At 41.3% G+C, this 13,659-nt stretch overlaps 1 protein-coding gene across 1 annotated transcript in view; it reads right to left on the reverse strand.

The window, feature by feature from the left end:
- pigg (phosphatidylinositol glycan anchor biosynthesis class G (EMM blood group)) overlaps positions 1 to 13,659 on the reverse strand; it is a 64,676-nt gene that overhangs the window by 48,893 nt on the left and 2,124 nt on the right. Inside the window, exons 3-6 of the mRNA XM_080745837.1 lie at positions 10,783 to 10,992; positions 9,946 to 10,134; positions 6,246 to 6,384; positions 4,941 to 5,153 (exon numbers count right to left, since the gene is read on the reverse strand). Of these exons, the coding sequence (XP_080601963.1) occupies positions 4,941 to 5,153; positions 6,246 to 6,384; positions 9,946 to 10,134; positions 10,783 to 10,992 (751 nt within the window). The remainder of the gene's footprint in view (positions 1 to 4,940; positions 5,154 to 6,245; positions 6,385 to 9,945; positions 10,135 to 10,782; positions 10,993 to 13,659) is intronic.

Genomic DNA, 13,659 nt, shown 5'->3' on the forward strand with positions numbered 1-13,659 from the left:
AGAACTGACCAAAATACCGTTGATTGTTATAACAAGACATTTATAGCATTATTCTGAAATATTATACTAATATAACGGATACTCAGTTGAGGATGGATGGATATGCAGTATGCATGCTGCTATCAGCTAATTAAAGTCACATTTGATCAATAAAGGCTCAATAATTGCTGTTCACATACACCTTCATTAACCACAAGAACCTTTGTATCCCTATTCTGGGCATGTCATAATATGTGAACATTTGGCAATATAGCAGCTCTACAAGCTCACAGCGCCTCACACTGCGACATGTCATGAGCTTGTAGATCGTATATTTTCAGTGAAGAGATTTTGTGAGTAGACAGTAGAGAGGGAAAAAAGCCCTTGGGTGATTTCAATCAACTGAAGTAATAGTATATTCTGTAAGGTTTAAGTGGTTCAGGCTGCTCGAACAGAAGTCTTGTGACCGAAAGATTCTGTTTGAATTCCAGACAATCTGGGAAAATGAGAGTGGTTAATTTCCACTTTCCTCGACACACAACTGTGGTGACCTTGGGCAAGGCGGTCCAACAGAATATAATAGGGGTGGCAGTGGCTAAGGGGTAGAGAGGCCGTCTTAGAACACAGAGCATTCCCAGTTCGATCCCGGGCTCCCCCAGAGTTAGTGTGTCTTTGAGCAAGACCCCCAATTGCTCCCGATGAGCAGGTTGGTGCCTTGCATGGTTTCCTCTGCCATCGGTGTATTAATGTGTGGGTGAAATTGTGAATGGGTGAATGTACAATGAACAATCTCTGTAAAGTCCCTTGGATAAAGGCGCTATATAAATGCACCATTTACCATTTATAATCAGACTGAGAATGTGTGAAACTATATGACTGTGAAATTGCTATAAAAGGGCAGTGTTCAGCCAACATCTCCTTGATGAATTAAAGTAAAAACCACAACAACAAAACACACTTCAAGTGCTTGTGAAGGAAGTCCCGAGCTGAGCGGTTCCCAAACTCTTTAAAAAAAGAGATTAAATGTTTGCCAGGGACCCAAACTAGTGAAACCAGCAGATCTACAAGCTCACAACGCATTGCTTCGCACACAAATTATGGAATTTTTCTTACAGTTTTCTTTTATTTATTAATGAAATTACTTAGTCATTGCATTTCTTTTTTTATTCTTGAAAAACTTTTGCTTTTTGAAAATGTTTTGAAATAATAATAATAAAAAACAAAACTGTAGTAAACAAAAAAATTAAGGGACCCATACAAATGTGTCCGCGACCCTCAAGTGGGTTCCGCTCCAGTGTTTGGGAACCAGTGCTCTACTGTCAATAGTTTAAGAGAAGGACAGACTCTCAGTGAACAATTGGCCTATAGAAACGCTCCGCACTCACAATTTTCTGTGAATTATTTATTTACCGCAGCAGCAGGCTCTGACAAACGGACGCGTTTTGGCATCACTCGTGGCCTGAGTAGCCGAAAAGCGTCCCGTTTGTCAGAGGCTGCATGCTGTGGCTGTAAACAAAAATTCAAAGAAAATCCAGCTGTGAGTTAAGTAGTGTAAATATATTATTTGCACACATGAAAAACAACAATGACCCCAGAGTGACCACGTTTCATCAGTATGAAAGAAGAAAGACTTCAGTACTCCAATATCTAGCCCTTTCTTCTACTATGTGCAGAGGATAAACTTTCCTTTCATTCCAGATTAGGGTATTGTGTGAGGTCTGGTGGTGTAGCGTTATTAAGGCGTCGTGACGGGAGTCAGTGGTTCCCAAACAGTGGGTCGGGACCCATTTGTGGGTCACGGACCAATTTCTAAGGGTCATGACCAAAGTAAAAATCCCATTTCTTTTCTTATATTAAAAATAATAAATATTTAGAGAAAAGATTTTCCCCTCTGCCCCTTCTTATTTTTTTAAATACATTTAAAAAAAACCAAAAAGGAAATTCCATGTATTAAAAAATTATAATAATTAAGAGTTTGGGTCCCAGGCAAAACGTCTTAACTCTCTTTTGGGTCTTGAACTAAAAAGTTTGGGAACCACTGATGGTTCAGCTGACAGATGTTTCTGTTTTTGGTCTTGTATTGTTGTTTTTATTTTTATTTGTATCTTACTTCACTTTTGTCTTGTAAGACCCTGGTCCTTTTGAGCTTTTCATTTGGGGACAAAACTATATTATGTATGTATAATGAATGCTTCTGTCAAAATCCAATAAACAAACAGTAAAAAAAAGAAAAGAAACCCCAATATCTGACTTGATAGCAATGTCAAATATCATAATGGTTTTAAATAAGCTGCCACAATTAACTATGTACCAACATAAACTATATCAATGTAAAAATAACACAGACATACAGTATCGTATATGCCAACAGATTTAACAAGCCACAGCACCAAAAGTAGGTAGAGTTGAATAATTTCTCTTTCACTTTATCACCTTGAAAAATAGCCACATTGCTATGGAAACAAAAGACCAAAATAGACTGGAAAATGTGTTGGCAGAATAACATGCAAGTTGCAAGCAAGTTATTTCTAGAATCAAATCAAGTTTGAAAAAGTGGCAAAATTCATAGGTTTACTTTTTTCAAAGAAGGGTATCCATTGTGGCGCAGGGGTAAAGTACTCGCCCACCATTGTGGAGATTTCGGTTCGATTAATCCAAAGTGCCTCTGGGATGGCCGGGCACTCCAACAAATGCAACTAAGGCCATGTCTGCTAGTGGGAAACCGGCAGGGAATTGTTTTGTTTTACTGCACTAGAGACTCCTAGGTGGGACAGGTAATTGATCTAGGCGTGCTGGCATGTTCCTCCTCAAGCATTAAGCCTAATTTATTCTGTGTGAGAAAAGCCGTGGCTCATAGCGCTGGACTATACACTATTGGAGCTATGAGCGAAATGAGGCATTATGAGCATAAGGAGTGAAACTCTGTTCACTGTCAGGGGAAAAGAAGCATCTGCAAACTCCATGAGTATCGGAAGAGACGTGGTTGTCTTGTCTACACCCTCCCCAACTTCCCCAAGCCAATTATGGGGGTTAGCAGCGACAGAGACATCGTAAATAGTTCATTGTTAAAAGTGAATTGGCAAAACGACAAAATTGGGTCAAAAAAACGAAACAAACTAAAGCACCAAGAGTATATTTTAAATGTGACCAGGTATTCCAGTTGCAAGACGGATGACATTGACTAGCAGTATATCGGACAACTCTGGAATATAATAAGTAAATAGTGTGCCTGCGTACAGAAAACATCATGTATAAAAAATAACCAGGGAGTAGTCAGAGTGTGGTGTACTCCTCCAGGGCAGACAGACATTTTGAGGGATTCAACATTTAAACCCATAAATTAAGCTCTTTTGTGGTAGTGTTTTGTGTTTCCGTGGGCCCTTTTTACTTGTCATGTTTACGAGTTTGAGTTAGCTGCACAGTATACGCTAAAGTACCGCACGGCACAGTTTCCTCTGGATGCACCAGAGAGGAAGAGTCATAAAAGAACCACAGGAAACAGCTGATGAACCCAGCTGATGCAACCTGACAGTTAAATTGAACACCTCCAACTTCTAATTCATCATTAAAATCATGAAGCAATCACTTCAATGGATATTAGTTATTAAAGTCTCTGTATATAGGCCTATATTTCACATCACATACCCATGGCCTTATATTAAAAAAGACAATAGGAAAATAGGATCTGATCAACACTTTAAGCTAATTAGACAAAACTGTCCACGAGGAATTCAGGTCAGGGCATGTAACACATAGGCTCTAATGCCTGACAGCGAGCACCTGGTTTGATTCACACGTCCGGTGAACCATTTGCTGCAAACAACCGCTTAACGCTTCCAGTGCTGGGCCACTTGGGGGCGCCCAAGGTCTGTTGAGTGGCAGGGGTCTCTCTCATAGACGAGCGTAGTAACATACAGGGACCCACGTTGCAGTCACGTGCGTGCTCACGTTTGTGCATGGGATGAAAAGGACCCGGATGGAAATGGCTACAGATAGCTATAGGCTAGGCTGATAGCTCATTTAGAAGATAGATATTCGGCGATTTAAGCCGTAAATAAAACGTTCACGCTAAGATTAGAACACAGTTCAGAGAAAATGCTCTCTAAAGATGTGACTTTGTATTGGATTCGGCGGCGCGATTCGGCGGCGTTACCCGATTACGGGCCGGTGGAAAGGGCTTTCGGTCGGCGGCCTAGATTGAAAATTTAGAGCCAGGCTTGGTGCGGCCTCGGATTATTTTATTCATTTTATTAAAAAAAGCCGAACTAGTTCGGGATAGGCACACTGGAATACGTCGCGCCGCCGACAGTGAACATTCAGTGAACATTGGGGGGGGGTCTAAACTTTATTTTAAACCATTTTCAATGGAATAAATCGTCGGACCATCTAAAATGGCTCGTTGGAAAGCGCTGGACGAGCCAGGACCACCCACGTTGGTCCAAGCAGCTCAGGGTGAGCTCATGTTTTTTGCCGAAGAAAAGGCGTACTTGTTCGGGATAGGCACTGGATGAGTTAAAAAATAAAAAATAAGAGGAATTCCTCAACGAACAACAAAATGGTGTTTAACAACAGTGTGGGGGGACCTGGCTCAGAACACTGAAGTTTCTGCTGGCAAGCCTCACCTTTTTTTGTATGCAGCCATCAGTAAATCATTAAAAGGTCACAGTTATGCACTCCGTGCTTTGGTTTGTTTGTGCTCTGAACAATCTGTCTCTTCTCAGCTGTGAATTCTACCAAAACCACCTGCAGCAACTGTTTTGTGTAAATTTGTGTGGTTTGTGTGGTTTGTGTAAACCACCTGCAGCAACTGTTTTGTGTAAATTCCTTGAGCGATGAGGTCACTTGCAAATGTCAGTTTCATCCCTTCTTACTGAGTTGTATTAAATGCCAATTACACACCTTTGTCAAAGGAAGTGATTCTGATTCCTTATGATAACATATACAGCCAAACTGCAACCAACCTTTTTCATATTCTGGTATGCTGTCTTTGAGCAGGCAGCTGAGCTGGTGGCCATTGAGGTGCAGGAAGCGCAGCTGGTCCCTCAGCAACGTCTCCTCCAGGACCGCCGGGATGACACGGCCCACACTGTTCTGAGAGATGGGCAGGCCGAGACCCAGGGCCAGGGTGGGAGTCAGATCCACCTGCTCCACTGTCCCAGGCTTCTCCATCCCCACTTTAAAATCAGGAAACAAACCAAAACACCACGCGAGTTTAAGAATGCAGACATAACACACACAATAATGTCAAGTGTCGCTCGACACAAAAGTATATTGAGCTGAAGTTGACTCATCCTATAGTCAGCCTTGACACATAACTGACATAATTATGTACATAAATAAACCCCACTGTCTGATACATATTCCTCCAAGCAATGCAAGCTTTACTGGATTTGGAGAAGGCTAGCCCCCTCGAAATCCCCCTTGGGAAGTGCAATCTCCGGTCACTCCAGCCAACAGAACAGTAACTAGAGAGAGCTTACTAATAGCAACAAAAAAGGCCTTCATCACTTCCGAATCTGTGAACGGGATTTTTCATCATACAACATTAGGCAAGAGTACTGTGCCGTTAGCGACTTAGCGCGCGTGTGTGTGTGTGTGTGTGTGTGTGTGTGTGTGTGTGTGTGCGTGCGTGCGTGCGTGTGTGTCTGTGTGGAGGGATGGGGGACGGGGGGCTGGCTCAGTGTTAGCAAAGCCCTCAACTCTGTAGCAACAAATCACTGCTAAAACTGTAAATCCTTAATTAACATTGCTGCTCCAAAAATAAATCCAGGCAAGGAATGAAACAGGCGATGACTGAGAAGGGAGCAATTATCACAGTCACAACACCATGTTCACCAACATATAGCAACACAAAGTTATGTTAATGAGCTTCTGTTTGTGGTATAGTAAGTTTACGCCGAGATGACACACCCCCCTTAGGTGACAAGTGAGTATGTCAAGTAAGGATATTACATTTTTGCAGCCGAACATATACTGGGGGACTAAAAAAAACTCTTGTTCAAACACTATCCTATTCATATTCTTTCATGGATCCCACATTATGCACAGCTGCCATTTGAAAGGGAGCCAAGTTTGAATAATCAGGATCCTGACTTTCAGTTTAATTGGAAGTAGAATGTGTTGCCAACCCCTTCTTCTGTCATCATGTTCTTATTTGACAGTTAAAATCCAAATGTAAGTATACAGTAAGTTAGTGTGTGTTTTAATTATTTACATTTGGTTTAATGAAACACAACAGATGTTGGCTGAGTAAACGGTTGATTTACCTTTTCTCTTGAATGCAGGGCTGATAAGCACGAGAGGAGTGTTGATCTCCGGTTCTGACGAGCCCCCGTGGCTGCCAGTCTCTGACATGCCATGGTCTCCACACAGAACCAGCAGGTAGGGCAAGGAGCTCTCTTCTTCCTGGGGAGAAAACAAAAACAAATCGATAGACTTAACCACATGAACGCTAGCATCCCTCTTGTGGGGTGAACATTCAGTGAAAATAGCAGTCACAATTGCTAGAAAATATTATTGGCTTGCATCTGGCTTACACTGCCAACAAAAGACAATTGTTATTGAGTAGATGTTGTAATGCAATGCATTTGTATGACTTTGTTATGGTGGAAGGTATAGTATGACAGGAGATGCAGTAGACTCTCAGTTATTTTCATATTATCACACCCTAAGGAAGCGTCCTAGTATAGACCCCTGGGGGACTCTGGTCAACTACTGTACGTATAAAGGGTTTAAGTGGTTATCTGTACTTAATAGAGCATTGCACAAAGCTCTGAGTTTATAATAACTCTCTTCATGGCAGAGAGGCTTGCAACACCGGGGACCCAACATTTGCTAAATAAGCTATTTTCCCCAAAATAAAACTGCAATGGTTACTTCCAATAATTTACTAAATAGTTTCATAAGATATTTAGATTTGTCTTGTCTTTCAATGTGTGGAAGGAGGGCTTCAATACCTCCAGAAAAGGAACCAATCAAACTGTTGCCTGGGGAAATACAGTCATGATGACAAGTGGCACCCGGTATACTTTGACTCTTTTTCCGTCTTAAGAATTTCAAGATAGCAAGAAGCAAACAGACACACAGGGTGACTCGTTTATGGAAGATGGCACACTTTGATCATGTCGGGGATTCTGTGCTCCATAATTCCCTTTCAACTCAACGCATAATAAACTGCCAGGGAAATTAATTTGACAGGGTCCTCTCGGTGTTAAGAACTATTTTGGCAACATGAGTACAAATGTTTACATACAAAACCAAATCTCTGCTACACTCTACAGAACTCTCCAAAGGACTTGCATTGGCACAGTGCACTATAAGAGAGTGTGTGTCAATTAAGATTAAATCAAAACCCCAAATGAAAACATTATGGTAGCATTTCTTCAGCTACTGCTAGTATTAGAAAGTGTAATGAAAACTAAATAATGCAATAATGTAAGAGGGATGGCTGTAGCGACTTAATCTCCAATATTATGTTCAGTTTAATGTGTGGTGATTTACAGTACTCATCCACTGTCCTAGATCTAGTTTCTTACCACTTAATGGCACTAAAGAACAAGCGTGTGCATGCACACTTTTTTAATAAGTCTAGTACGTACTATATGTGCCTAAAGACTAAACATGTGATGTCTGTAAGCATGTCTTTATGACTTTATGAGAGACTTTTAAAATCAATGCACAAGTTTACTCAGGTAATATATTATTATGTATTACCTGTCTATTTCAACAAATGTTAGAGCTATATTCTTACATCCCTACCAACATTCTATATCCAGAGGCCCTGTGTGGGGCCTTGTAGAGTTAAGGTCCTGACTCCTCACACACTGAGAGCACCACTGACTCGAGCATCACTGAACACATGTCAAGTTAAGTCAGTCAAGTGCGTTTGATGACACGAACATCTGACACTTTCAATGTGTCTGGGCCTTTCCTACTGTATATGCCTCTGCTATAGAAAATAAAAAACAATAATAAAACATCTTGAAAGTGTTTGAAAAAAGAAAAGAAAGATTGCTGAAAACATTTTCAGATGGGGGTCCGTGGCCAAATACTGTACTTATCATGTTGGGGTCATTGACATGAAAAGGTTTGAGAACTACTGATTTAGAAGGCATTTGTAGAATCGGCCTCAGGTCTTAATGGGTTAAAATGGAACGTTTGAGATTTCAAGGAAGACATTGTGGCAGCTAGCTCTGCAGGTGGAGCAAATTATGCTCTTAAGAGCAGAGCTGAAACAGGCGAGCATGGTTCCGCTAAGTGAAGCTCGAGAGCTGTCATTTGAATGCCTTCCTGCTCTAACTCCCTGCATCATTCCCTTCAAAAGGCAGTTTGTTTAAGTGTGCAGTACAACGCGGTGTGTTACTGAGATTTATTATACACCCCCTCTCCCGAAACTCATTGGGAGCACAGGTTTATCAGAGAAAACAGTGTTGAAGCTTCTAAGACATCCTGCGGGACCCCACTGGGCTGTGTCTATATTTAGGTCACACCGGTGGCTGCACGTAAGAACCGCAAAAGCTTTCAAACACATTTCATTCAAAGAAGACTTGCTAGGAGATGAGCGCCAAAAGCTACGCGCCTGCCACTGGCCAGAAAACACAGTTGCAGTTAAGCACTTGGCAAGACACATTTTTAACAAGATGCTCTAACGACTAGGGCACATAGTGAAATATGGTGCTGCTGAAATTTCCAGCTACGTGCTTTACCTTTACAAGAGATATACACTTGGTACCATTAAAAATCCTAAGATTTGGTCATTCTACACCCTTAGAAAAAGCTTAGAGTGGGATCATAATAAATGTGCCTGCCAATCCAAATTCAAACTAAACTGCTGCATTCCTTCCAACATATTTAAAAAAAACATTTAGATTTATGAGATAAAACTATACTGTGGGTGTCCATTAAGGCCCAATCAACAGAGCTGGAAAAGAGTGTAACTGCATACCGGTAATCATTATATAGACTGTCATATACCTATTTCTTATGACCAACCAATATTTCCACTCTATTTGGGCCAAGTCGTGGTTGTAAGTTCTAAAACACCTCAATCAGTCTGGTATGCCAGTTTTTGTACAGATATGTCAATTACTGTACATTGTTCTCTGAGTAACCTGAATAATCTGATCATCTCTTCAACACAAACGAAACAACTCCAAAAGTATCCTTCTTCTGGGAAACTATAGTGATGTTATCAAAACAATACAAATATACATTTAAAAACGTTTGCTTATGCATATTTGTCAGTTAAACGTAGGTTAAGTGATTTCAATAAATTCAAATAATAACAAAATGTGTCTATGTTCTGAGTACTAGTTACTATAGAATGGTTGGTCCATATTTGGACCTAAGCCTTATCTCCTGTGAGGAGAAAAAAGCAGTTTAATTAAGTTTCTCCACCAAAAGTGTTGGGTGACAAGTTTTCCTCCAATCAGGATAGAGTGGGGCCTTCCTCCAATCATGGCCAAGTGGGGGCAGGCCTTATGCACAACAAGGCCGCCCCCCACTTTATCATGATTGGAGGAAGGCTTTAAAGTATTAATAACACAAGGCTGTACTGAAACGGATCGTACCGAATTAAAACCAGTCTTAAGAAACGGTCTCCACTCACAGAGGAGGTTTTAGCGTTTTTAATTTATCTCAACAGCATTCTGACAGACGGACATGTTTCGGCTCTTTGGGCCTTTATCAGTGTTGTGAAAACACACCTTTCACAAAATGGAAAAAAGAAATATGCTGATGAAGGCCTGAGGAGCTGAAGCGTGTCAGTTTGTCAGTGCGGTCAATTAAAAACGCTAAAACGTGTTCTGCGCACCATTTAAGACTTTTTTCTGTGAGTCTATACCCGAAGAGCCCGCTTAGTTCGGGACTCTAGTACTATAGTCATTTTAACCGTCTTAAAATCACTCGGGAGAATTCTTCACTTTGCAAGCTCTGTAAAAAAAAGGCACACAGGGAATGAGAAAGCACCTTTGAAACGAGGGAACCGTGGATTTTTTTCAGTACATCGTCCATTTCCAGTAGTTTGGGCTGGATGAGGGAGCTGTGAGGTCCACTAATGTGGCCAATGTGGTCCAGCCCAAGGTAGTGCAGGATCAGTATATCCCAGTCGTCCCTCTTCAGAGTGCTGTCCAGGTGACGAGTCACATTGTTGTCAACCTACATGAGGTAAATGTACAGAGAATGGTTAATCCTACACTGTACTAAGATAAGACCTTTGTTGGTCCCACAAGGAAAATTCAGTCGCTAAAGACAGCACAGCAGTTGAGATACAAATCCCGAGAGTGAATTTAACCTATGACAGTGTACACATGTAACCAAATGGAGCTATTTTGTGGATGCTTTTATCCAAAGCAACTTACACTACCTAGAGCGTATTGCACATGGTGGCTGAGTGTTCTGAACAGGAGCCTTTTACAGCTCACAAGTCGCTGTGGATAAGAGCATCACCTACAGTACAATACATGGCTGAAAGGTAAAAGAAAGGAGAGGATGTCCGCACACTGGATAGAAGCTCCCAGGAGTAGTACTTTATTTTAAAAACAGCGTGACAACAGCGTGACGGTCTTCATCAGTCTTAGACCTGATGAAGACCCCGAGAGGGGTCAAACGTTGTCACGCTGTTTTTAAAATAAAGTACTACTCCTGGGAGCTTCTATCCAGTGTGCGGACATCCTCTCCTTTCATTGTACGTATTTTTGCCCAGCACCTGGTACTACTATGTTTTTGGATGTGCGTGCTCCCCTTTTGAACTCGTTGAAAGGTAAAAGACCAACCCCTGGTCACATAAAAATAAAAAAAACATACCTCAGTGAAGTCGGATACAAAGAAGGAGGTAGTGCCATCATATTCCATGAAATGTTTGGGGAAGAGGCGCACCCAGGTGTCATCTCCATAGAACACTATCCTCTTCCCAGCTGTTTTGGCCTGCCATATGAGGTTATCTTCCAGCAGAGCGGGTGAATTCAGGTTCATTATCACATCAATGAAGCCCGGGATGCTGCCAGTGGTAATAGCCTACAGAGGGATATTTTGTTGTTGCTGTCATCACCTTTGAAAAATACAGTATTCAACTAATGTCTTGATTTCTTAGGTGATTCTCTAACTTTCTTTACATCATGGGGTGGAGCACCAAATTTGTGATTTTTTGTTTGTTTGTCATTAACCACTTGACACTAGCATGGCTATTCTGAGGGGAACATTCGCCGAAAATAGCAGATCAACAAGCTTACAACGTGTCATGCTGCGATGTTTTGTGACTCTTGTGAGCTTGTAGATTGGCTATTTTCAGCGAAGAGATTTGGTGTAGAGGGAAAAAAAGAGCAGACCAAGTAGAGAGCCAAAGGTCAAGTTTTCCATGTATTCATGGTTTAAGTGGCTAAATGTCAGATGTGTGAACAAAGTAAACAAACTAAAACACTAATAATAGTGCTATCAAACAAAAGGGTCTATGAAGCTATCTACAGTATGACATCCATGAAAAGGTTTAATCTACAACACAATTGTATACAATGTAGTGGGGGTCCCTGCCCTGGTCTGAAAATACATTGGGCCCCTGATATACTATAGTGGTGGGAGAGAGCAGAGCCTCATTCGTACACATACTGTAGCTAGGAGATGCAACCAAAAATAATACCTATTGCGTAGGAGATGCCTAGCTGTACTTGGGGGGAAAAAACTCTCTCGCTGTAGTCTATTATTAGGAATGGATCTGAAGCCAGATGTTTTGAAGAAGATAGGCTGTTTTAAAGAGACTACTTTCCATAGTGCATCGTAACCAGTTGACTTACTGAGGTGACTGAGAGGTGATGCAAATTAAAGATCTGATTCCGTAGAACACACAGCTTTGTGTTTAAGAACAAAGTAAGCAACCGACTGGGGAGAAAAATGTAACACATTGTGAAGAAATACCTAATCGTAGCTTTTCCTATACAGCCTTGGATCAAGCAGGGTTCAGCAGCACAAGCAGTGCCAGTGGGGACTTGTCACAGTAGAAAGTACAAGTACACAGACACTCAAATATGAGCACTTCCCACAAACAGCTGGGGGCAGCTCAGGTGGCCTCTGGAGCCTGTTCGTCTGGAGGATATTTTTTGGGGGAAATTTCCTGTTCGGTATCCATTAGAGACTGGGAGCGCACGTGCGAGAGACAGCAAGACGGAAGCACAGACATAAAGAGCAAGTGAGAAAGGGAGAGGGCATCAGCATTTAGAAAGAGTGTGAATTATTTCTGGCGTTCCCTTCATAACAACCCAGACTCTTGTCGTGGCCAAAATACCAGGCTCTTCATCACTCTGTTGACAAATCAACTGCTCAGTACTCATAATGCTGTGTGGAAAAGATGTTAATCCAGGAGGTTGACAATTTCACCGACTGCCTGGTCCATTGCATTTGGGCCTACATTCACTATGCCCAGGTGAGGCAATCAGCATTGTTGTTTTAATTGAATTCACTGATGGGGCCAAGCTCGTCTGGAGGGTATTTCCCCTTTTTGTGTCAGTTCGAGAGCTATTTTTTAATTAACTATCTGTGAATACGGGAGAAGTGGAAATGAGAACCCTCTTTCCCTCTCCTGTCTCAAATGGACCCATCAAATTTAATGGGAGGATGATGCAGCAAAACCTCAGGGTAGTGCTTCCAGCATAGTTACCTGCTGCGGCCCAATCCTAACGCAAATGTATGCAAATACGTTGTTGAACAAATACAAATAAATTATGAATATGCAGACACAAAGGTGTGGTCGTATAACTATAAATTGTGTATCACGTTCTAGAACTGTTGGTGTAATGTCTGTATGAATTAAAAGCTGTGACTGAAAAATTATAATTTGGGGTAGTTGGCTGTGTCATACTAGTCAACTGGGTGCAATGCAGTGATGGCGCTGTGTGACATGACAATTGTCCTGCACTGCCTCCTGCTGGTCTAACAACAAATCTTAGTTCTGCCATGAAACAATTCATAAAGCATGTATCCTAACCCAGTGGTTCTCAACCTGTGGGTCGGGACCCCCAGGGGGGGGGGGTCTCTAAATTATTTTGGGGGGTCCCCAGATGATTAACTTAATTGCAACATTGTTTTCTCACTCAACAGTAAACAAACCGACATCAAGTTTAAGTGTATAGACTATAGAGGGTATCTGCACATTTCTAAAGTTACAATTTAAGGACTTTTTAATACCTCTAAAATGACAAATTAAACATTGGCCAAATTGTCAAATATTAGAAGCAGAAATTGAGAAAATAGACGATCTACATGCACACAACGCCTTGCAACGTTGTGAGCATGTAGATCGGCTATTTTCACAATAGAACCACGTTATACAAAATATAATGACTCAACTCTCAGGTTGGGGGGTCCCCAGTTAAAATGTGATTATTTTGGCGGTCGCTGCCTGAAAAGGTTGAGAAATACTGCCCTAACCAACATCCTGGTAAATAGATATCCTTGTTTGATTATTACAAAAACACATTAGCATAGTTTAAAATCCCATAAATAATAGAAGTGTCTGTATCATGACCAATGCACACATTGCTTTTCCAATTCACAATCAAAATGTCAAACTGCCATCTAAATACCGTACAATGATGACGATAGGATACCGATATATCATAATGTCGACCATAAACACAAGAGACCATTTTAAAAAAAGCACCATGAGCTCAGTGATGTAATTCCATCCTTAAG

This window comes from Nannobrachium achirus (assembly GCF_963921795.1).
Source record: "Nannobrachium achirus genome assembly, chromosome: 17".
Taxonomy (NCBI): domain Eukaryota; kingdom Metazoa; phylum Chordata; class Actinopteri; order Myctophiformes; family Myctophidae; genus Nannobrachium; species Nannobrachium achirus.